General features: G+C 46.4%; 1 protein-coding gene across 1 annotated transcript; it reads right to left on the reverse strand.

Moving 5' to 3' along the window:
• Positions 1 to 226: 226 nt before the first annotated feature.
• On the reverse strand, positions 227 to 23,162 carry LOC144108319 (uncharacterized). The gene is made up of 6 exons (XM_077641583.1): positions 22,913 to 23,162; positions 16,370 to 16,507; positions 15,237 to 15,416; positions 5,893 to 6,061; positions 3,720 to 3,815; positions 227 to 261 (listed from the first exon to the last, which is right to left on the reverse strand). Exons 1-6 carry the CDS (start codon positions 23,129 to 23,131, stop codon positions 227 to 229), a joined length of 837 nt encoding a protein of 278 aa, XP_077497709.1. The 5' UTR covers positions 23,132 to 23,162.
• Positions 23,163 to 23,789: the final 627 nt, after the last annotated feature.

The following is a 23,789-nucleotide window of genomic DNA, read 5'->3' on the forward strand; positions in this document are numbered from 1 at the left end:
CGGGATGAGGTAGGCGGTTGTGGTGTTTGATGTGGGAACAGGATCACATGATGGGAAATCGGGTGCCATTCCACGCTCCAGCAAGCAAGCAAGCAGCGAAGACAAGAGTAGAACAGTGAATATGGGAAGATTACCAAACGCTGTTTTTACAACTAAGACTTATTCAGAAAGAATTTATCGATGTTCCCAGTAATTTCTTCCTCGCTTAGTGGATTTGGTGTAGTAGTTAGCGATCGCTGTGCTTGTGATTCCGGTTCATGCCTGCAATAATGCGCAGTTTACGAGAAGTACGGTGTTTAGTGCCTCACTTTTATTCGTGTCCTTAGCAGCCTCAAACCTCGTCTCAAGGAATAGAAAAGCTATACAATGCGTCATGCCAAGTATATAAGTGGCGTTGCCGGGAAGGCCTTGTGTAGCGGCCGCTTTGTGCGTATCACCTAGTTGGGATAACCTATTTAGGAGACCATGACATGACCGCTCGACGTACTGCGTTTTAGTGATGTAAATAGTACTAATAAGCACGAATATACGTTGCCCAGCCAAAGCAGAAAGGACAAAACATTGTGTAGGACACCTTGTCAATTCAAAATAGCTAGCAGCACTGCTAAATTTCTAATAATCCACTTACATCCAATTACTATGAACGAGACAGTCGGAATTTTCTACGTGGATTTTGAATCGCCGAAAAGCTGAGGCAACCTTCTGACCTCAGTGAATAAAAGTAGTAAACTGTGGTAGTTGCATTAGTACATAGGAAACCACAGCACAGGTTCTAGGAATAGTAGAGGAGAATTGTCTGTGGGATCTGCTGAAAGGAATTATACCAAAATCAGAACTACCGTTTTCTGCACACGCGAGCTAGAGTCCTAATGGACATACAAGTTGACAAGTACGGCATTCCTAAAAAAAAAAAAGAAACATCCCAGCGAGCTTTCTTCCGAGCCACGCAACGTATGGCTCGTTTTTTTTTTTATCGTCAGTGTTCTGAAGCTTTTAAGGTGGGAGGAACTCTTTCACCGCTCCGAAGCTTATAGAATTCCACGAGTGCAACGATGGCACCACTATACATCGGCTTAGAAGCAAACCCTCTTGGGCTGTATTATTTTGCCATATGCTGTACCCGCATGCAAATACACATATGGAGGCTGCATGTGCTCGCACGTGAAGCCGAAACGTGCTGGCAAAAGAAAAAGCTCGACATTAGGTTACCGAAGACGTGACGTACGTGCATAATAGAGCCAACTCTAACTAATGGTAGTAGTAGCAGAACTTTATTCACCGGAAAGTGTGACGAAGGGAATCACGGGATATTCGGATTGAAGTTCATGGTGGGCTCTCTTCCAGACTGTGGCTACACGAAAATCCCAGTTGAAATTAACAGGACGAAACGATCTTGCGAAGAACATGTGATAACCCAGAGTCTGTTAAACTAATGGAACGGATGCCAACTAACGTGAGATGTAATAAGGGAGGCAGAGTGTCCGATAAAGATGTGAGATTTTCAAATACGTTACGATAGAGCGACCGAGATTAGTGCTGGACAAAACTGATAGTAAATAGGTGTATGAGGCATTTAACCTTCAATTAAACTAACCTAGATCACGATCACGATAGCGAGGGTAAACGGAATCGACTATCACCGCGAAATCGTCTTCCCAATCTCAGTGGCAGTCAGGGAGTTTTTGTATTGGGTCACCACGCATAGGGTGACTCTATATCTGCACACACACACACACACACACAGCGTTAGCGTCGCTTAGCGTCATTTGCACGCAGTGCCATGACAACAAAAAAGAAAAGGTAGTAGACAAAATATGTTTTATGCAAAATATATTTTATTCACGAGACACGAAGATCACTAACATTTCGCCTGCGATTTCCCTTCCTATTCGGCGCGGCTTCGACCTCGTCTTGAAAAACGCACCGTAACAATTTTTAGCCAATACACGTTTCCGCTTCCTGTGTTCCCTTTTAGGGCTATGATCGATGGGTTCGAAAAGCGATATAAAAAAATCAGGCATTTTACGGTTCAATCTTTGCGTTCGAGTGAAGTTGAAACGAAGCGAAATCACGCGACACCATTTATTAATGGTACCAATAACTCACAGCTACTTATATACACGCTGAATACGCGGTGAAGCGCGCGCTCCCCGCTTCGATGCATGCCGCCATGTTTCCTACGCTATCCGGCGTTAGGGGGCCACGCTATTTCGCCGATTTAGCGTTATGGCTGTTATCGTCGCCCGCTCACCCAGACACCCAAGGGCCGTTAGCGTTCCACGCATGCGCAGTAGCGTCCCGCTATTCCCCTATGCCCCAAAGCGATAGGGTTAAGCCTTTCCCCATTACCCCGCATGTCTCTCTTCGTTAGCCTTCGAGCCTGCTTCACGCGTGCAGGAGGCAATACTTTGTAACTCTTGTCCGTAAACACTCGCCACACAGGTTTGCAGCTCGGATTATGACGTAAGCGACTGCTCCCGGCATTTTGACGACTCAGAATGCGAACTGTGTCGTTTCATTGCGAAACGATGAATGTGACAGGTATTCGAATAGAGGACGTGATGGCGCCGATACCTCTACAGCTAGATGAAACATACCCCCCCCCCCCCCCCCCCAAGTCTTCCGCATCCACCTGGTGGTCGATAACAATATTCACCGGACGAGATTAGGCCACCTGGACTTTGCAGTGAGGGCTCTCGTGGGATGGGTAGTGAAGCGGTGGCACGGTTATATCTTGCTATGTCATGTGAAATGGCAAATTTCATTAATATATTCGACAACGGAATCGCAGGCGCGGCAGCTATGGAAAGAGGTTTAATGCCGGCAAAAGCTTCCTTCGCTTCTTTCAGGACCTGTGCTTTTATCTAGTGAGTACGCTCAAAGTCATATAGTTTCCCTACTCTTCAGGAGCCCTCAAAGACATGGGAGCCAGTGCATATGTATGCATTCGAACAGGCGTTGAAGCTGTTTTTAAGCTTAACAGCACTAGTAACGGTGCAAGCAACACATCAAGGCGCACTTTGGAGCTGACTGGGGTCTCCTCTCTGCTCCGGAAGTGTGACGATTTTCTCCATTTTCCAGCACACAGCCAAAAGTTATACATGGAGTAATAATAATAATTGGTTTTTTGAGGAAAGGAAATGGCGCAGTATCTGTCTCATATATCTTTGGACACCTGAACCGCGCCGTAAGGGAAGGGATAAATGAGGGAGTGAAAGAAGAAAGGAAGAATAGGTGCCGTAGTGGAGGGCTCCGGAATAATTTCGACCACCTGGGGATCTTTAACGTGCACTGACATCGCACAGCACACGGGCGCCTTAGCGTTTTTCCTCCATAAAAACGCAGCCGCCGCGGTCGGGTTCGAACCCGGGAACTCCGGATCAGTAGTCGAGCGCCCTAAACACTGAGCCACCGCGGCGGGAGCAAAATATGCTTCAGCCATGCTCTGGAACTTAAATATACCTACCGTAAAGGGTTTGAACAAATTCGGAGATATAATTTAAACTACGAGTCCAAGGGGATGTCGCTGTTAGCCCTTCGTCGCGGAGGAGACAATAAGTCTGACAGGTTGTCTATTTTTCGGGTTTCACTGTCCTAGGAGCATTACTTATTTCAGTAGTCTTGGGGTTTAATTGCGAGAATGTTGAACAGCAAACAAGCAGAGTTTGCCTGGGACGACATATATTTTAGGCTTCCCGTGAAGAATTTGCTCAGCTCACCTGACGTAACATGTGGCAGTGTTTTGAGGCCCATGTCTTGGATTCTTCCAGTGATAAGTAGCCCGGTCTTCATATGCCGGTTTAAAGCATTGATAACTGAAAAGACAAGGATAATATACAAGATAACAACCTTGAATGGTTTACCAAGCGTACTACCAGCCAACATGTTTGAGACATGGCATGAGATGGCGTGGCTTCGTGGGCGACGTTGTTCGTGTTTATAAAAGAGGTTTAAAGTCAGCTTTGGCTGTGACTGCTTCTGTTCGGTTGGCGTTGTTGTTTCGTCGGGCACTCTCCCTATTAAAAGCCTGATATGCGTATTGCATCGTGCACCAATTACTGCGGTACAATTTAAAACGTTTAAAATAACTGTACTGTGGGCCGCAGAATCGATGTTCGGAATTAGTTCGTCGGCCAGCCCGAAAATGCTCATCAGTGCGTCTAAAGGCATCTGACAAATACTGCTTAACATTAGATCTGTATACGAAAAGTGCCGCCTCCGGATGTCACATTTGTCAAGACAGCTATAGTTTACACTGAAGTGATGCACAGTTTTAGTAAACTGAAGTACTAATTTACGTCACGTAAGACTCAACCCTAACAATGAAACGCCGATAGGCTATTTAACAACAGCAACTCCAAAACTATTAAGCCTCCACGATTTCTCTGAAAAATCTGAGTGCGTTCTTCGAAGGGTGCAACTCGCCGACTGAATCACATGGAAACGTTTTTTCTCAAACGCTGCAGAACTTACCCGCCTGGATGTGCGTTCGGCAAATCTACATTTCACTCGCTCCGAACTCGATTCACTGCGCCCAAAAGCGTAACATTGACGCCGGTGCTTCGGAGGCTAATAAGTATAAAAGCTTTTGAAAACAAAAATAATGGAGTGTGGCTAAAAAGCGGTTTCTGTAGGTTCTTGATATACTGCCTGTGTGTAAACGACATATTCTGCAATTTTGCTTGTAGAGGCTAACGAAAAAGGTTCAACTCAAACTCAAATTAAGGACAACGCAGCGAGCCATGGAAAGAAAAATGATAGGTGTAACGTTAAGACACCGGAAGAGGGCAGAGTGGGTGAGGAAAGAAACGCGAGTTTATGAGATCCTAGCCGAAATCAAGAGGAATAAATAGACTTGGGCAGGACATGTAATGCGAAGGCACGATAACCTTAAGGGTAACGGAGTGTGTTCCAGGAGAAGACAAGCGTAGCAGGGGGCAGAAAGTTAGGTGGGTGGATGAGATGAAGAAGTTTGCGGGGATACGGGGCCGCAGCTGGCAAAGGACAGGGTTAACTAGACACATGGGAGCGGCCGTTGCCCTGCAGTGGGAGTCAGGCTGATGGTGATGAGTCGAAATCAAGAGGAAGAAATGCGTTTGGACAGGGCATGTAATGCGAAGGCAGCATAACCTTAAGGGTAACGGAGTGTGTTCCAGGAGAAGGCAAACGTAGCAGGGGGCGGCAGAAAGTTAGGTGGGCGGATGAGGTTAGGAAGTTTGGGGGGATACTGTGGCCGCAGCTGGCAAAGGACAGGGTTAACTGGAGACACATGGGAGCGGCCTTTGCCCTGCAGTGGGATTCAGGCTGATGGTGATGATGATGAGTCGAAATCAAGAGGAAGAAATGGGTTTGGACAGGACATGCAATGCGAAGGCAGGATAACGGCTGGTCCTTAAGGGTAACGGAGTGTGCTCCATGAGAAGGCAAGCGTAGCAGGGGGCGGCAGAAAGTTAGGTGGGCGGATGAGATTAAGAAGTTTGCGGGGACACGGGGGCCGCAGCTGGCAAACGACAGGGTTAACTGGAGAGACATGGGAGCGGCCTTATCGTAGTCAGGCTGATTATGATAATGATGAAACTGACTTCGCTTGATGCTTCTCTATATTTAATATTCTGTTACATTGGTAAGGCTGTGAAAAGTTCTTTTTTAGAATACGAAAGGTCTCTTACAAGCCTTTTTGTTGTAATAAAAGAGAAAATTTTAAAGCGCCGTTTATAATTATTAGTACGTACTGGCTTTAACGACTCTTATCGACATATATTCCGCATGATCTTACTTTGCTATAGTTTCGCCATGTCACCACGCTGTGTGAAACCTCGCGATGCAAAGTGCACGCGCTGAAATTTGCACGGAACTTGCACGCATGGCAATTGAATATGTCGCTTTACTTACGTTCGTTCTCGTAGTTCATTATCTCGTTGGCGAGTTGCATTACACGCTTAGCATCAACGCCATATGTAGTCAGCATGAATCTATAGAAAGTCATGGCTTCGCCGACAGATTTTATCAGCAGCTGATGGCGGTGTCGGTGCCATGCTTGTTCGGAGGGGCTGAATCGGAGCTATGCACAAGAAAAAGAAGAAGAAGAAGCAAACGTCATTGTAAAAATGGAGGTGTTGATATAGACCGTATACGTCCCGAGTCTCACTTCCGCACGTCTTGGGCCAAGACTAACCAGCCAACTAAATTTATGGTTTGGTTTATGGCTTATGTGTGTTTAACGTCCCAAAGCTACTCAGGCTATGAGAGACGCCGTATAGTGTAGGGCTCCGGAAATTTCGACCTGCTGGTGTTCTTTAACGTGCACTGACATCGCACAGCACACGGGCCTCTAGAATTCCGCCTCCATCGAAATTCGACCGCCGCGGCCGGGATCGAACCCGCGTCTTTCGGGCCAGCAGCCGAGCGCCGTAACCACTCAGCCACCGCGGCGGCTACCAACTAAATTTATGGTTAGAGAGGCCATACAAATCCAAAGACAAAGAGAGAATTCCTGCTGCCGATTTTGTACTTCTTTTTAATACAATATCGGCAAGTGGCGTGCTCCCGAAATATAGAACAATCCAAGCTTTCATTCGTAGTGACGTATTTCGATGCCCACTTGATAAAAAATAAGTTGCAGACCAGAAGGAAAACTTAGCACACGTCGAACAAGGCGGAATGACGAGAAAACTCTTAGGCCAGCAGGGCGGTGTGGTGTTTACGGGGTTTACAGTGTTTGCAACTTTTACGCTTTAGCTCGCTAGCCCCTATCCACAGTTCTTTCATAGAGCCGCATTTACGAAGTTGAAGAAGTAACAGTGCTGCATTGTTGATCGGCTGATCATGTTCAAAGCGGTTATATCCCAACCATGATCACCAACAAGGATCTCATCACTTTCAACCAATGCTCACGTGTACGAATTTTAATGCGTGCAAGTACAATCTCCGCTGCCTTTCACGCAGCTATTGTTCACCGCCCTCTCCATCCGCGCCTTTCGCAGCTCCGAGTAGAGAATCTGGTAACGGGGTCTTGATCCCAGTCTTGAGAGACCTGTTTTAGACACGCCGGTTTCACCAGTCGACGTCACCGTTTCCTACGCATTTAGAGATTCCTACAAGCTACATAAGTAACTTCACCAAGCACGTCTTCGTTGCTTTCTACAGTTCATGTGAGCCTTTCTTTTATCTCCTGAGTAACGATCCAACTTGCTTGGAACGCGTCCCCGACGTTCCCTTTAGCTTTCCGAACCCGGTCCTCAGACAGCCCTTTTAACCTCCCATAACTTCGTTGTTCCTTCTCTCACTTCAAGCCCGGGGCATACGAGGACATCCACTGTGTCACTAATCACAACCCCGTTAGAACCGCCGAAGGAAAGTAGCAAGAGTGAGACGGTTGAAGTCCTGTGTCTTTTTCTATATATTGCCCGTCCCGTTCGTATTTTCCGCTGCCAAGCCTCCTAGTCATAAACCAGCTGAGCCAGACTAAATTTGTTTTCTTTCATTACAGTCACCAGCGCCCCCGAAACTTGGCTCACGAAACACTCCGGTCGTTTCTTTAGCTTTCCAGGCGATCGAGATACCGGCAGCAAGTGCACTCTAAGAAAAAAAGGAGTGGTCTTAGTCCTTTGAGAGGGTAAATCCACTGACGCTGTGGCGACCCCCTTTTGGTGTAACGTTACACCTTCGTCGGGGGATTAAGTGCGCACAGGGTAATGTTTAGGCTGTTATCAGGGTAATGTTATTCCGTCTGGCCAAGTATAAGTATAACCCTTTGATGACTAATGTTACCCCTCCTCAGAAAGACTAACGCTTAGGCCATGAAAGCGTAAACATATGCTTCACTTTCTGGTGCATGTTTGCGCCCACTCGGAATAAGCTTATGCTCAATCCCAGGGCGCAAACTTATACTCGCAAGGGCTACAGTTAATCCTGTCTAATGAGCTTACTACAACCCTCCTAAAGAGCAACTTTGCACCTTATCAATGGGCGTAACATTGCTCTGCAAGAGCATATGGGTTCCTCTTTTAGGTGCACCTTTACGCCATGTTAGGAAGGGTAACGTAAGCGTAAGCTTACCCTCGCAGCGGCTATAGTTACCTAATGAGTTTTTTACAACGCTTCTATGGTGCAACTTTGCACCACGTCAGTGGGCATAACATTGCTCTGAAAGTGTGTATGTTTTGCTCTTTTAGGTGCATCCTTACGTCTCTTTTGGACGGGTAACGTTACCGTCCAGAGGAATGTATCCCATATTACAGTGTATTGTTACAACTTCTCGAATGTAAGGCACAGGCACGTTCGCTGTGATACTAGGCATCCATTGTTATTAAAGTAAGATCGTTTTTGGGCTTGTAAAGAAAACCACTTCACTTTGTAGGTGTCGGTAATGGTGCATCTACTTCAATGTATTACACACATCGAAACCAAACGCAGCATTACAATACACCTACAGAACAAAGCTGCTTGCTGAAAAGGCATGATAAGCACCTCACTGCCATCAAGTTCACAGATGTTTTTCTCTTCCACATTCCTGGTTATGTTCGTGTTAGTGTGATAAGTTTGTGGAGTGCCGTGCTGCACTTCAGAGTACAGTTTAGGACTCCAGTGATTGCACACCAGTATGCACGAAAGGGTTTATTTCTTATTGAATTTAAAATGGCAGCATAACTCAGCAGTCTTCTGTCAACGTCATGATGGCATCCATTCTCCAAGCGAACCTGTGTGACAAAAAGAAATCCTTGAAACATGACGGGCAGTACACACATTTAACGCATAAATTGTAATTATGAGATCAAAATTTAAACTGCGACAATTTGGTCTGAAGCGCGAAGGCGTATGTGTGGTGTTTTCCAAGCGAGCATGCTGTACAGGCCAAGAAATAAGTAAAATAATGAACAACACGAGAGCTGGATACCAAATAATGATACTGATTGAAGAACATGCATGCCCCACTAGCTATACCGAACTAGAAGGCTCCTACATTTGGTGTGCAGTACACATATCTCGCATGCAGTGGAAGTATAGAGCGCAGCTCCCACTTCCGTAAATGGCCTAGTTTTTTTTTTAATTACAGCGTTCTTTCGGCGTTGATTGAAAGGGGCCCGATTCTGCAGCTGAAATCTGCAAGACATAAGAAACCGTACCGCAGTATATTTGACGCTTGTAAAATTATAAGCAGGGCGTCTTCACTCACCCCGTTGCTATCGTGCCTGCAGTGGTGCTACCATTTAGTTAAGAGTCAGTGTATGACCATGGAACATTTTTTTACAAAAAAATGACCTGAAGTGAGCTCTTGTTCAGCTGTTGTCCAGTTATGCTTTTGGCGATAGCAAAATTGTGGCTGAATTTTTGCCGCCTGCGCGCAACAAAAGCGTATGTGCACTGAGATAGTGCGTTTCTTTCTGCAACAACTTGCAATATTATATAAGTCAGCATCTTCAAAAGGATGTCTTCCGACCAAAAGTACTCGTTCACAGACAGCAGTCTCGCATTTTCAGAAAAAGGTTGGATTCCCCTTAATCTATTTCGGGACCGACTAAACCATCTCCCCTTTCGTGGCAAGAACAGGAAGTGATAACGAATACTGTGGTAAATGTCTCGAACCCAGAGGACACACTCACATTCTTCGAGCGAATGAAAACTCCGGATGGCCGCCCACTGCCTGCAGCAGAGTGTAGGCAGAAAAAGGAGGGATACCGTCCTTCGTCACAGAGCAGTGGGGAGTGGGTTGTTCCTTGTTCTGGCTAGGAGTGCGTGGGGGAGGGGGGAAGGGAAGGAAGTTAGCGCGACGGTGTTGTTTAGTAAAAAAGGTTTAGAAAGTTTAGCGTGAGGTAGCTCACTACTTCCGGCGCACAGGAACAAAGGCCCATTCCCTTCTATTTCCTGCCTAGCCTCTACTGCAGTGCTACCGAAGGTTGACTTCATGAATACAATTGTACTCTTGATGGCTCTCTCCAGGCCACTTTGAAGTAAACTGGCGACATTCCTGAGTTTACTCAGAAGAGGGAACTTCACTCTTTTCGTTTCCACAAAAAATGCGAGTGTCGTCCGGGAACGAGACCTTCTGGTTGGAAAACAAGCCTTGCGGAGAAGCTGACTTACACATTTCTGCAAATGGCCTATTTTGCAAGTTGTCAACTCTCGTGAGGATTAAGTGACTTGAAAAAGCGATAGAAAAACGTTTGCGGGTGAAGGTTAAGCAGGGCCATAGCAGCATGGAGCTAATGCTCGAGTTCGGGGGAAAAAAAACAAGCCGTTTTTCTGCATTAAAAGGAAGAGAAAATCCTGACCGCGCGACTCAGCTGCGTCTGGAAAAAAGATGCCATATGGCTTTGGGCCTCATCATAAAAAAAGGTTTGTACTCCAGTTTAATCAATCTTTAAACTTCCACCACTCAGAGCAATCATCAAGGTTACGAAAGAAAGTAGGACTCACCCTCTGAAGCTCAAAGACCAGATTAGCTGCACTCATGCTTGAAGTTGCATGCATTTTGCAACGTACACCCGCCGCCAAGAGTTCAAGAAAGGCGACTGTGTCGAAAACAGCCAATTGCTTCGTATCTAAAACTTAATACTGGAGATACAAGAATGCATTGCACAATTTGGACCATGACAATTAATATCTATTCTAAGATCCATGAACTGGCGAGGGCGAAATTTGGTTGTTTTACTAAAAGTGAACGTGAGCGTAAGTAATTGCCCACCACCACCCGCCCTCTACAAAATACAAGCAGATAAACATTAGACCGTACTTACCAGGACTGATATGGCGTCATCGCAAAGTTAGCCTGTTGGCAGGCTATCGAAACGCGTTATTCGCTCGGCGACTGCACACCACAGGTACAGATAGCTAGACAGGCACTGTCCAGAGACGCGAAGTGCAAACTGCGCCCTGCGGCAGCTTCCAGTACTAGGCAGTGCCACGACAGGTAGCGCTGTATTCGCGGAACGACGAATGAGCGAACCCACCCGTCCTCTGCACCCTTTCTTTCCCGCCCTTCACCCTTTCCTCCTTTTGCCGGCAGAATTTTTCTTTTCCTCTTTTCGTTCCCCGCACCGGATTCCGCGTGTCCCCCGCGTGCGCTTTCTTGGTGGAGGGATTTAGCATACCGGAGACATACTACCGGTTTTAGGTACGCCTGTTGTGCACGTGCGGTGGCCCTTCCCGGCCGGGTGCTTGCTTCTGCGCATATGTAAAAAAATTCCTTGGTTAACTGTCGGCATAAAAAGTCGCCTGTTTTCTTGACCGCTGAATACTGAAAAAAAGTGTGCGGTAGGAAATATGCGGAATGTACATATGCTCTGCGCTTCTCGCCTCTAAAATGGCAGGCACTATGAAGGTGGTGCAAGCGTGCTTTAATATAAGTTATTTGAAATATTGCGTATAAGTTAGAAAATGAGCAAGTGCATGCACTTGTGCGGAAAAACCGTTTTCGGATTCTGTTCCTGCTAATTCTTACATGTGCGACAAATTGCTACTACTATTGCTAGAAAGAAAACTAAAAGTTGACAAAGCTCCGTTATATATCATTCTTCAACACCTTACGGAAAATAAGTAACCGAGTACAATTGAAATGACTCCCTCAGAAATGTATATGAATACCGGGGTGAATTACAGCCTCAGGAAAGTAACGTAACAATTACAGAAAACTAGGCTGTTACTCTTCCGTTACTTTCCTCCCAACATGTATAGTTCCATGACACAAATTTACTCAGACTGCAGTGAACTGCAGCAGCTTGCTTGATGATTTGTTCTTTTAATAAACTGCACATCTCCAACCAAAAATTTTAATTTTAACCCAACGTTTCCAGGCTGACTCGGCTCCTTCATCAGGGGTGACTGAGGGCGGTAGCTAGCGTCTTTTAAGTATGGAGAGGAGGAGGGGGTCAAAGGAATGACAGCTGTGATGCGAAAGGCATGGTGGAGGGAGAGAGGGTGTTAAGGCTGTTAGTCACGTTGTCGCACTGTGGGGAGGCGGTCAATGGCGACTTTTTTTTTTTGAGTTGAAGAGCGAAGTCCCTGGGCATATACTGGGGGCAGGTTTGCTTTTGTGCGGTTGATGTTGTTCGTGGTGGTTTGAATGTGCCAGGATTCCAGAAGGAGCCTTTTGTGGTAATTTGTTTTGGTTCCCAGGATGCGGGTTTCTTCGAAGTTGATTCTATGGTCGGAGTCCTCGGAATGTTCCAACCAAAAATTAAAATTTTTGTTTGGAGATGTGCAGTTCATTACAAGTCTTCAAACCCAACCAGACAGGCAACTCTGTCAAAATGTTTAGTTTTCAATGATTTGTTCTACGCTGTTAATTTCCGAGGGCAATTCTTTTTCGAAGCTGTGGTCAAAAACGTTCCTACGTTTACTCGCGAAGCGATCAGCGGCTGCACTGATCACTTTTAGAACACCTTGCGTCGATTTTGGGAGTAATGAGAGGTAAGCTGCGGCGCCATCTGACAAGACAGGGGGAGGGGGGGGGGGGGCTACAGAGCGGTCACGTGATACCTCTCGGGAGGAGGACTCCCATAGAAGACGGCGTTGACCCGGTTGTGGTGCGGACATGATCGTGCGCGATGCTTCTCAGCAACCGGTCTGTTGTCGCTCGGTCACAAAGAAAACTGCTTGCCGTCAGGAAAGCTGTACCTTTGGTTCCAGCTTTTTTTTTTTGAAAAAAGGAACTGATTACCTGTAATCAACTACAGAAAAAGTAATTGAATTGCCTGGAACTTTGCCGTTTGAAAAAAAAAGTAATAAATTAATCACAAAATTGCAAGAAAGTGCAGCTGATTACAAGTAATCAATTACGTGTAATGCGCTACGTACAACTCTGGTGCTAGATATCAAAATCAAGCAAATGTCTGCTTGTAGTTGTCACAGGAGAGCAAATCAAGCCAATGTATACTAAAAATACAGGTACTAGTTTACTCATATTTACGAAGCCATAGGCAAACACACACATATATAATCGATATAATGTGCATGTAGAGATGGTCCACAAGATGTGGGACACAGATTTGTGCTCTGACCTGAACGTAGTGAAATTTGCTCAGACAAAAAGCATACTTAAAGAAAAGTTTCACAACGCTCTGGCAGTGTTCACACGTGTGTCTAGGATTCACGCTCACTTGCGCTCGCATTAGCAAATCAGTCGAAAAGCTTCTAATGCGGGATCACTTCAAACCCTTGAGTGTACTCCTGTGAGCAGGAAGTCAGCGCTGTGCATAGACAGCAAGCACAGCACGGCGAGGGGTTAGCGTGACTTCCGAGCTGCGCATCCGCTGCTCTATCCCGCCTTCAGTTAGTCATCCGCCGGGTCACTGAACGTAGACCCTGGATGTAAGAGGGGGCAAGTATTGCTAGGGAGTGTTATCATTGCCCCGCGTCTGAATCATGATTCAAGTAAGAGCTTTTTGCGCAGGAGCACAATAGCGCTCGGCGTCGTACATCGGCGAGACGAGGAGCTACGCCGAAAGAATGAAGCAGCACAAAGCGGATTAAAAATCTGGAGAAGCGGACTCGCGACAAAAAACTTTTTGGACTAACTGCTGCAGTGACACGTGGCCAAAGGCGCCTTCTTTCTTCCCTTTCCTGCCCAGACCTTGCTACAGGAATTTGCGAGTGTGCCATGAGAAATGTGAGCTATAACAAAGTTTGAGCACTCTTTTATTGATTACACCATAATTATTTATGACAAGCACGTTTTCTGCTTTCTGTTTTTCTCTTGGCGTATAGCATTCAAATTCATTTTCAAATTTAATGGAGAAATAAACAAAAACTTAAATTGTCAGGGAGGAGGAGAAAGCGTCAGAGGACCCAAGACTCTTTCCCACAAATCAATAGGTACACCTGCCTATGCGCCACTCAGCATTTCCCTATTTCTTTCTGCTCCTTTGTAAAATATTACCTAGGGCTCACCCCCAGCCCTGTTAACGGCAAGGCTGTCAAGGGCAAATTGCATTTGCATTATTACTTGTAACATAAAATGAAGTATTATGTAAACCACGAATGTCCTACAGACGAGCGTGGGCTTATGGTGCAAGTGTAATCATGACACTAAATCAGGGCCCGCCGATCTTGCCATTACGTGCAGCTGAGCGCGAGGAGGAAATATGCACTGCTTGAAACGGACACAGATTAAATGCGCATAGAACGTGAGCGTTGGAGCTGATCGCCGCATCATGTCAAATTAAAGCATGGAATGTTTTTAGTGGTACTAGAAACAGTCTATATGGAGAAAAGATGTAAGCATTTGAATTCCGTTTTGAGCGTAGACTGCTAAGCTTAATCTTTTTACTTGATGTATTTGCCACACAAGAGAAATCGACCTTTACAGAAATTCTTTCCCGCTCCTCTATGAAGTCGGCACGCGCGTCGAGGCACTTCACACAAAATTCTCCACGAGCGCCCCATCGCGGCATGCGAGCAAAGTATAATCACCCCGCTGTTTTGGGGGCAAGAAAGGACGCGTAGTTATAAACACTGGTAGAGAGCGTAAGTAGGGTGTAAGTTTCCTAAAAGGGGGTAAGTGATCAGTAGCGTGCTTTTAACGGGTGCAAAGTTATTCCTAGGGTCCTCTAAAGGGGGTAAAAGTCCTTTTTACCCCTTTCTCACACCCTTTTTTCTTAGAGTGTGCAAAAGCCGGCATGAGACGGCTGCCTATCACTGTGGCTAGACCAAGAGGAAACATGCGTAAAAAATTGAGTCAGGCTAGTTAATTTCGTCTACTGAATGATTGACAGCTCCAGCATATGTTTAACTGCTTTATATAGTATACAAAACAAGTTATCAGTACATCCACTGATGCGAAACATTAATATTTCTTTACCCTCATTACCACACCTCTTACTTCTGTGGGTAAGGGCGCTTTCCGTAAGGCTGCCGAAGGGTGGCTTTCTGAAACACAGCTTGGCCTTTCCCTTACCTTTCACTTTCAGTAACCTTTCTGATTCATTAGCGTACCTTGTTGCTAGCTGGCGTTATTGTTTCTGTAGCAATAAATGCCTGTTTGTGTCAGCCAATGTGTCGTTCCTTTGTTCCCCAAGAGCAAGGTCCGCCGTGGTCGGCGAGCGCTCGGTAGCGTACGTGATCACGGGGTGGGGTCCGGGCGGCTTTGAACCGTGTCAGCCGCGATTGAGTGGGAAGAACGTACTTATCTCCCCAATTCAACCCCACAGCGTTAAAGTCAGGTAAAGGTAAGGCCAGTTTGTGAATACGCGGATGAAAGAGGACAGTTGACCTAAATCGAAAGAGGCCCCCTCACGAACCTCCATCGCCCGTTTCCCATCGATGAACTGGCGCTCGAGGAGAGTTAGGGCGATAACAGCCGGTACACCGAAGTCTAACGAGCACCGCACCGTTATGTCCACGGGGTCGACAGCACGGGCGACGCTCAGGTTGGCCAGGTCAAGGTGCAACGAGATGAGCCACGCCTTCAAGGCGCCCACCTGCGAATACTCCCGTGTTTCAGCCAGGTGTGAAAGTGGAGAAGTGTAAGGCAAAAAAAGAAAGCTTACAAATACGGCATCCTAATATTGCTGGTCATGGTCCTCCTGGAGTAAAGTTGGCCTTGCGGCAAGCAAACAAGCAGGGGAGCTTTGGGGAAGAGTCGCCTGCGCCGAGCTATACTTTTGATGCTTTCCGTCTATGCGCCCACATGGAACTTTGGCATCGTCCGAAGATCACGAACGGTGTTAAAAACTCTGCCGTCCCAAATGCCTCGTTCATGAGCTAAAACATGAATTTAACCCGAATATTAAAAAATAATAGCTTACAAATTTCCCCGGAAGATGCTTCGAAAGGTCACCCTGAATGGGGACCATCGATTGATTGCCTGCTCTAAGAGCTTAGACGAAGGCTTTACTTGGTACTAGGAAAACTAATAATAATTGATTTTGGGGGAAAGGAAATGGCGCAGTATCTGTCTCACATATCGGCGGACACCCACAACCGCACCGTAAGGGAAATGATAAATGAGGGAGTGAAAGAAAAAAGGAGGAATTAGAGGTGCCGTAGTGGAGGGCTCCGCAATAATTTCGACCACCTGGGGATCTTTAACGTGCGATGTCAGTGCACGTTTAAGATTCCCAGGTGGTCCAAATTATTCCGGAGTCCTATACTACGGCACCTCTTTCTTCCTTTCTTCTTTCGCTCCCTCCTTTATTCCTTCCCTTACAGCGCGGTTCAGGTGTCCGCCGATATGTGAGACAGTTACTGTGCCATTTCCTTTCCCCCAAAAAACCAATCCGTTTTTGCACCTCCGTCGTGGAAATCACGGCCGAGATCGAACCCGCTATCTGTACGCTCATCAGACCAACGGTCTATACTGGCTGCCATCAAATTACGACTAAGTCCGCGGGATCATGACAAAAGCTCATGAAACCAAGATCCGGGCGCCCACCTCGTTGCTGCTAGATGACGCCAGGGTCATGCAGGCCTTGAATAGCCCTGCGGCTTTGTGCCAGGCGCTCTGGCCACTGGGCGGCACCACGGAGGCTTTGATGGACGAGATAATGGTACTTGTTATGAGCGATGCGACCTGCACAGAGAAAGAGCATCTGTATATTTTGCAGTCTCACATGGAAACGAAATTGAGATATGCTATACTAATACATAGTCGATTATTATTGATTAAATTATAGTTTCGTTGTAATAAGAATGTCCAAGAGCCTCAATCATACAGATCGCCGCGTCGCTCAGATAGCCTCGTAAAATGTTTGGACTAAACCGACGGCTTGTTCGCACTCAAATTTCGCATATGTGTGGAACTTGGCGGTAATTATCGTTTCATACTACCTTCGGGTCGGGTACTTGCCCGATTCGTTGAAAGATTAATCGGAAATTCGCGCCTGGTGCGGTGATTCCGGGTCAGAAAAGGCGCTTGCACAACAGATTTACTGGCAGCGCCAGCTCTTATCGGTGCCAAAATGACGAAAGCAGAAGAACGCCAGACGCGCAACGTGCTCCTAAACCCCGCGAGGGCAAGCGATGTTGTGAAAGTCTTTTGAAGCGAAAAGCTTCACCGCGCTAGATAAAGCAGTCGTCGCGTAGGCCGGAGAATGACCTTGAACGCACTTCAGCCCACCCACGTTAGCCGTGTATGGCCATATGTGGTACAGCTATGGTGTGGAACCCCTGACCTTGACCCGTGACCTTTAGTTGATCTTTGACATTGGGTGACCTTTGGGTTGACCTTTGACCTTAAGGACATCCGATTGGGTGATGTTAAGCCACGTGATGACATCCAATGGGGGCGTCGTAAGACCATGTGATATACCACGTCACATTCACGTGGTCGTGTGGGTATATATAGAACGGCTGTAGCGAGCGTGCAGCGGAGCTGCCATGGACGAGCCACAGACGCTTAGCAAGCGTGCTTGATTTTCGCTGAATTCCAGGGTTAGCCAAGTTAAGCCACTGCCAGTTTTTTCGGTTCATCGTCGCTGCAGACGATGCAGTCTTCCAATTAATACTCATTGAATCAGGCAAGTACACGTCCCGAACATAGTACAAAACAAAAATAACCGCTAAATGCCACCTCTGTGTTAAAGTTTAGTGCGAACAAGCCAGCGGTTTAGCCGAGAGAAACACTCTCCGAGGTGCTGTGAGCGGCGCAACCGTGCGCATTTAAGCATGAAATGCTTTTAGCTCCTATTCTCAAAAGTCCCAGCCGAGCAGATTCTGAAATTGCAGGGGGGAGGGGGGTGGTGGAAGTAACGCCGAAACTTTAAACTGAAACTGTGCCGAATTTCCGTCCGAAATGTGGTCATTTTAGAAAGGAAAAAAAAATTAAGCATCCCAAGGCGCTCGAGCTGGATTCAAACCAATGTCTGCGCGGAATGAGTTGCTCGTCTGACATCTCAGACCCCTCAGTTCTATATTGCAACCCAGTTGCGTACGTCGCGACGGTTTCAAAAGCCGTAGGCCAAATTTATTAAAACTCGACAGCGAATGGCATTTATAAAGATTATTTTTTATCTCCGAGCCAAATGGAATGTCACGTATAGGCAGCGCTGCTGTAATCTGTGGCACAAACCAATACCCCTTAATTTTTCTTTCAACAAAAACTTGCTCTAGGCTAGTCGGCTCATCTCTAACGCGAAGGGGGCGCAAAATTTGGCTGGAGCGCCGTCAAGCTGCCGATAGAGCAGCTTTTTCTCCAGCCACCTATTTTCGCTCCTCTGTACTCAGTGGCGAAAATAAACATGACGATTATTATAAAAGACCGCAGTGGCGGCTAAGTGGTTGAGCATCCGCCTCGCATGCGAGAGGTGCGGGGTTCGATCCCCAGTGCCGCCGGGCACCCACCGGTGATACAATGGGTACAAGCTTTCCCCTGGTCTGGCGCTCGGCTTATTTAGGGTGAAATGCTTGGGAAATTGGCTACTGTACAGGTCTGTATAGAACTCTTCGGCTACGTTAACTATCTTATCCATATTGCTAATGACATTGCCCTGCTTGTCTCTTAATGCATACATCTGGTTTTTACCTATGCCTAGTTTCCTCTTCACTGTTTTTAGGCTACCTCCGGTATTTATAGCTTGCTCGATTCTCTCCATATTAAACTTCCTTATGTCGGCTACCTTGCGCTTATTTATTAACTTTGATAGCTCCGTTAGTTCTATTCTATCGGTAGTGCTAGATGCCTTCATGTTTTGGCGCTTCTTAATCAGATCTTTCGTCACCTGAGATAGCTTCCCGGTATCTTTTCGAACTGTCCTGCCACCTACTTCTACTGCGCACTCCGTAATTATTGATGTCAGATTATCGTGCATTGAATTAACATCAAGATCATCTTCCTCAGTTAAAGCCGAATATCTGTTTTGCAGCGCTATCCTAAACTCCTGTGCTTTCCCTCTTACGGCTAACTCGTTAATGGTCTTCCTCTTCACTAGCTTCTTCCGTTCCCTCTTCAAGTCTAACCTAATTCTAGACCTTACCATTCTATGGTCGCTGCAACGCACCCTTCCGAGGACGGCCACATCCTGAATGATGCCAGGTTTAGCGCATAGTATGAAGTCGATTTCATTTTTAATCTCACCATTGGGGCTCTTCCAGGTCCATTTCCTGTTTTCTCGTTTGCGGAAGAAGGTATTCATGATCCGTAAATTATTTCTATCCGCGAATTCGACTAATAACTCTCCCCTGCTATTTCTAGAGCCTATCTCATAGTCACCTACCGCGTGGTCGTCAGCCTGCTTCTTGCCCACCTTCGCATTGAAGTCGCCCATCAGTACAGTGTACTGCGATTTTACTCTATTCATTGCTGATTCTACGTCCTCATAGAAGCTTTCAACGGTCTGGTCATCATGGCTGGATGTGGGTGCGTAGGCCTGCACCACTTTCAGCTTGTACCTCCTATTCAGCCTAATTACTATGGCTGCTACCCTCTCGTTAATACTGTAGAACTCCTCTACGTTGCCAGCTATATCCTTATTAATGAGGAAACCCACACCTAGTTCTCGTCTATCCTCTAACCCGCGATAGCACAGTATGTGTCCGTCCTTTAGTACTGTATACGCCTCACCTGTCCTCCTAACTTCGCTAAGCCCTATCACATCCCATTTAATTCCCGCTAGTTCCTCAAACAGCACTGCTAGGCTAGCCTCACTAGCTAAAGTTCTAGCGTTAAACGTTGCCAGGTTCAGATTCCAATGGCGGCCTGTCCGGAGCGCTAAAGAGAAAGACAGCAGTGCACAGCAATGCGTCATCCTGCCAGTAACGAAAGATGAAGTAAAGAAAGCCTTAGAAGCAATGAAAAGGGGAAAAGCAGCTGGGGAGGATCAGGTAACAGCAGATCTGTTGAAGGATGGAGGGGACATCGTGCTAGAAAAACTAGCCACCCTGTATACGCAATGCCTTATGACCTCGACTGTACCAGAAGCTTGGAAGAATGCAAACATTATCTTAATTCATAAGAAGGGAGACGCCAAGGACTTGAAAAATTACAGGCCGATCAGCTTACTATCCGTTGCCTACAAAGTACTTACTAAGGTAATCGCTAATAGAGTCAGGGCAACGTTAGACTTTAATCAACCAAATGATCAGGCAGGCTTTCGTAAAGGATATTCCACAATAGATCATATTCACGCTATCAATCAGGTGATAGAGAAATGCGCAGAATATAACCAACCTCTATATATAGCTTTCATTGATTACGAGAAAGCATTCGACTCAGTGGAAACCTCAGCAGTCATACAGGCATTGCGTAATCAGGGTGTAGAAGAGCCTTATGTCAAAATACTGGAAGATATATATAGCAACTGCACAGCTACTATAGTCCTCCATAAAGTCAGCAATAAAATTCCAATAAGAAAGGGCGTCAGGCAAGGAGACACGATCTCGCCAATGCTGTTCACCGCATGTTTGCAGGAGGTATTTCGAGGCCTGAATTGGGAACAGTTGGGAATAAGAATAAATGGAGAATACCTAAATAATCTGCGATTTGCTGATGACATTGCCTTGCCGAGTCACTCAGGAGGTGAACTGCAAATCATGATCAACGAGTTAGACAGGCAGAGCAGATCGATGGGTCTAAAAATTAACATGCAGAAAACCAAGATAATGTTCAACAGCCTAGCAAGGGAACAACAGTTCACAATTGGCAGCGAGAGCCTAGAAATTGTGCCGGAATACGTCTACTTAGGGCAGGTAGTGACAGCTGATCCTGATCATGAGAGGGAGATAACTAGAAGGATAAGAATGGGGTGGAGCGCATATGGCAAATTCTCGCAGATCATGAGTGGCAGTTTACCAATTTCCCTCAAGAGGAAAGTGTACAACAGCATGATCTTACCGGTACTCACCTACGGGGCAGAAACGTGGAGGCTAACGAAAAGAGTTCAGCTTAAGTTAAGGACAACGCAGCGAGCCATGGAAAGAAAAATGATAGGTGTAACGTTAAGAGATCGGAAGCGGGCAGAGTGGGTGAGGGAACAAACACGGGTTAATGACATCCTAGTCGAAATCAAGAGAAAGAAATGGGCTTGGGCAGGGCATGTAATGCGAAGGCAGGATAACCGCTGGTCTTTAAGGGTAACGGAGTGGGTTCCAAGAGAAAGTAAGCGTAGCAGGGGGCGGCAGAACGTTAGGTGGGCGGATGAGATTAAGAAGTTTGCAGGCAAAGGGTGGATGCAGCTGGCAAAGGATAGGGTTAATTGGAGAGACATGGGAGAGGCCTTTGCCCTGCAGTGGGTGTAATAAGGCTGATGATGATGATGCTTGGGAAATGGGTCTTCGACCCCACCTTGAGAATTTGAAAATACCTTGTGCCATGGCGCTCTTTGGCCATAGATGCCCTTGCACCATAAAAATCAATCATCATTATTATTATAAAGGACACCGTCGAAGACATATAATTAAGTAAACGGGGCGATGTCTTCGTCCCTGTCTTTTTTGCGCCCCTTCCCTTCACATTATTTTTTTTTCTTTCTACAGTCCCACCATAACATCTCTCACGTTTAGAGAGCCCCATTATAACTAGTTCAACGGGTTGGGACATATTATATTTAAAGTATTTTCTGGGTCCCAACATAGTTTGTGCCACGTTTAGGCTGGTCAGATTAATTAACTAAATGGTTGCAAAGACGTGTAGTGTATGCATGCATTCTGAGACCTCTTCATCTCTGACTGCCTTTGCAGTCCTATCTGCTCCGTATAAGCCTAACGTCCAGCTTCAAATAAAAAAAAATGCCCGTGGTGCAGCATTCGCCACTTCTTGGCCAGAAAAAAGTTGAGCATTAGTGGCGTCAGAGGGCTCCGGTGGTGTTAAGGCAATCTATTCGCATGTGCACATTTCCGAGCCGAGAAGTAATCTCTGTACATAGAAAGAGCCAACACAAGGTGCTGTCAATCAGGAAGACAAAAGCCATACAATACCCGTTCTGCAAGCAGGGCGCAGCAACGAAAAGCAAAAAAGATCTCCCGGACATTTCGCTCATTGCCGGGATGAAAAAAATGACAGCGACAGCTGTGCTGCACCAGTTCCTGACCTCCTCCGAGAGCGTGCCCGTTCCCAGGCACACATACACCCTCAGAGTTAAAAGCGTTCCTGCAATTCCTTTCAAGGGACTAAATGCATGCGCCTTATTTCACGCCTTTTTCAAGAGCCCGCAGCGCACCTACAAATCGAGAGTGAGTCGAAAAACAACAGCACTATCTACGGGAGTAAAAATACTCTCTTACTAAAAGCTTCACCTGCCAGCACAGGAGAGAACAGGGCATATAACTTCACAGACTAAATTTAGAGGAGCTTCTGTAAACATCTGCTCGAGAGATGTAATGCAGTCGGCTTACTCGTGCCACGAGGTCTCCGGGTTTTACATATGGGCCACATGACGAAACATGTATATCATTCTAGAGAGCAAACCCCTCCCAAGCTCCCGTGTTTCTTATCGCTCAGACCCACCTCTGAGATAACCTCTGAAAAGTGGGTGACCACGGGAGTTTTCAGTTACTAAACACTTGAAAGGTGATTCCGTGCTGGCTTAATTTCAACTGCTTATTATGGTTGTTAGCCTGCGACTTCATGCTCCTAACTTAAATTCTGATATTGTATTTCTTCGATTTAGTTTAGAACTGTATTATAATTAGCCATATTTCTCCTATTCATTGTTTTATTGTTTCCCTCCAAAAATGCGCGATGAAACAGGTTCTTGTTGTTTCTGGGTGCTTCCAGCAACTACTAATAGCCATAATGTAAGCCCTTCAGAGGCTTTTGCATACCAGGAACATTTATTTGTAATTACTTATTAGAGAATAAATTTAATATAAATATTATTGTTATTAGCGTCACTACTATTCCACAGAAAGCCCTAAAATGCTAAAATGGCGAAAGCGGCAACAGAAAACTTAAGAGCTGTAAAGTCACGGTAAACAGTGTGCAGCCAGACGCTAATTTTCAACGACGACGAGCTGCTCTTTGTTCGCTGCTAAGGGAGCTTACCTCGGTTAAGGGACCTTCTGGGTGACCCCGGTAGTTGCCGCACACGAACTCGTAGAAGTCGTGACACGGGTCTGCCGAGAAGTTCATGTGTTGCATCAGCCGGTGGCTTAGCGAGCGGCAATCACTCGTGGTGCAGGGGCTGCTCTTTCTCACGGTGGGCCTGGGTCCGGAGGTCACCAGCGAATTCCACGAAGGATGAATAGCTATCGGCTGACCCATCGTCTCCGCTTTCTTGGAACTCGGTAACGGTGCTGTCTGTGCAAAGAAAAATAAAACAGAAAATACCCGCCGCGGCGGCTACTGATCCGGAGTTCCCTGGTTCGAACGACCGCGGCGGCTGCATTTCGATGGAGGTGAAACGCTAAGGCGCCCATGTGCTGTGCGATGTCAGTACACGTTAAAGATCCCCAGGTGGTCGAAATTATTCCGGAGACCTCCACTACGGCACCCCTTTCTTCCTTTGTTTCACTCCCTCCTTTATCCCTTCCCTTACGGCGCGTTTCAGGTGTCCACCGATAAGTGAGACAGATACTGCGCCATTTCCTTTCCCTAACAACCAATTTTCAAAGGCGCTTTTAGAGCGAAAACTTTACTGGCCGCGAACTTGCGATTTCACTGTGGCGGTGCTCCGAGGAGGCACATGACGTCACAACGCGCGTCTCGCCGTGGATATTTCTCTCTCTCTCGCTCCCTAGTCACTACTGCTCATGCGCCACTAGTAGCACCGAGCCACAGGTGTTCCGCCGCTGCGCAGCGCCGCGCCTTTCCTCAAAATCCAGCTGTCAATATTCAGATAGTTTTCTCCTTTTTCTTTCCCTTCCTCCTTTGTCCCTTCCTTTACGGCGAGGTTTAGTTGTACACCGAGATATGTGAGATG

Source organism: Amblyomma americanum, chromosome 10, assembly GCF_052857255.1.
Source record: "Amblyomma americanum isolate KBUSLIRL-KWMA chromosome 10, ASM5285725v1, whole genome shotgun sequence".
Taxonomy (NCBI): Eukaryota; Metazoa; Arthropoda; class Arachnida; order Ixodida; family Ixodidae; genus Amblyomma; species Amblyomma americanum.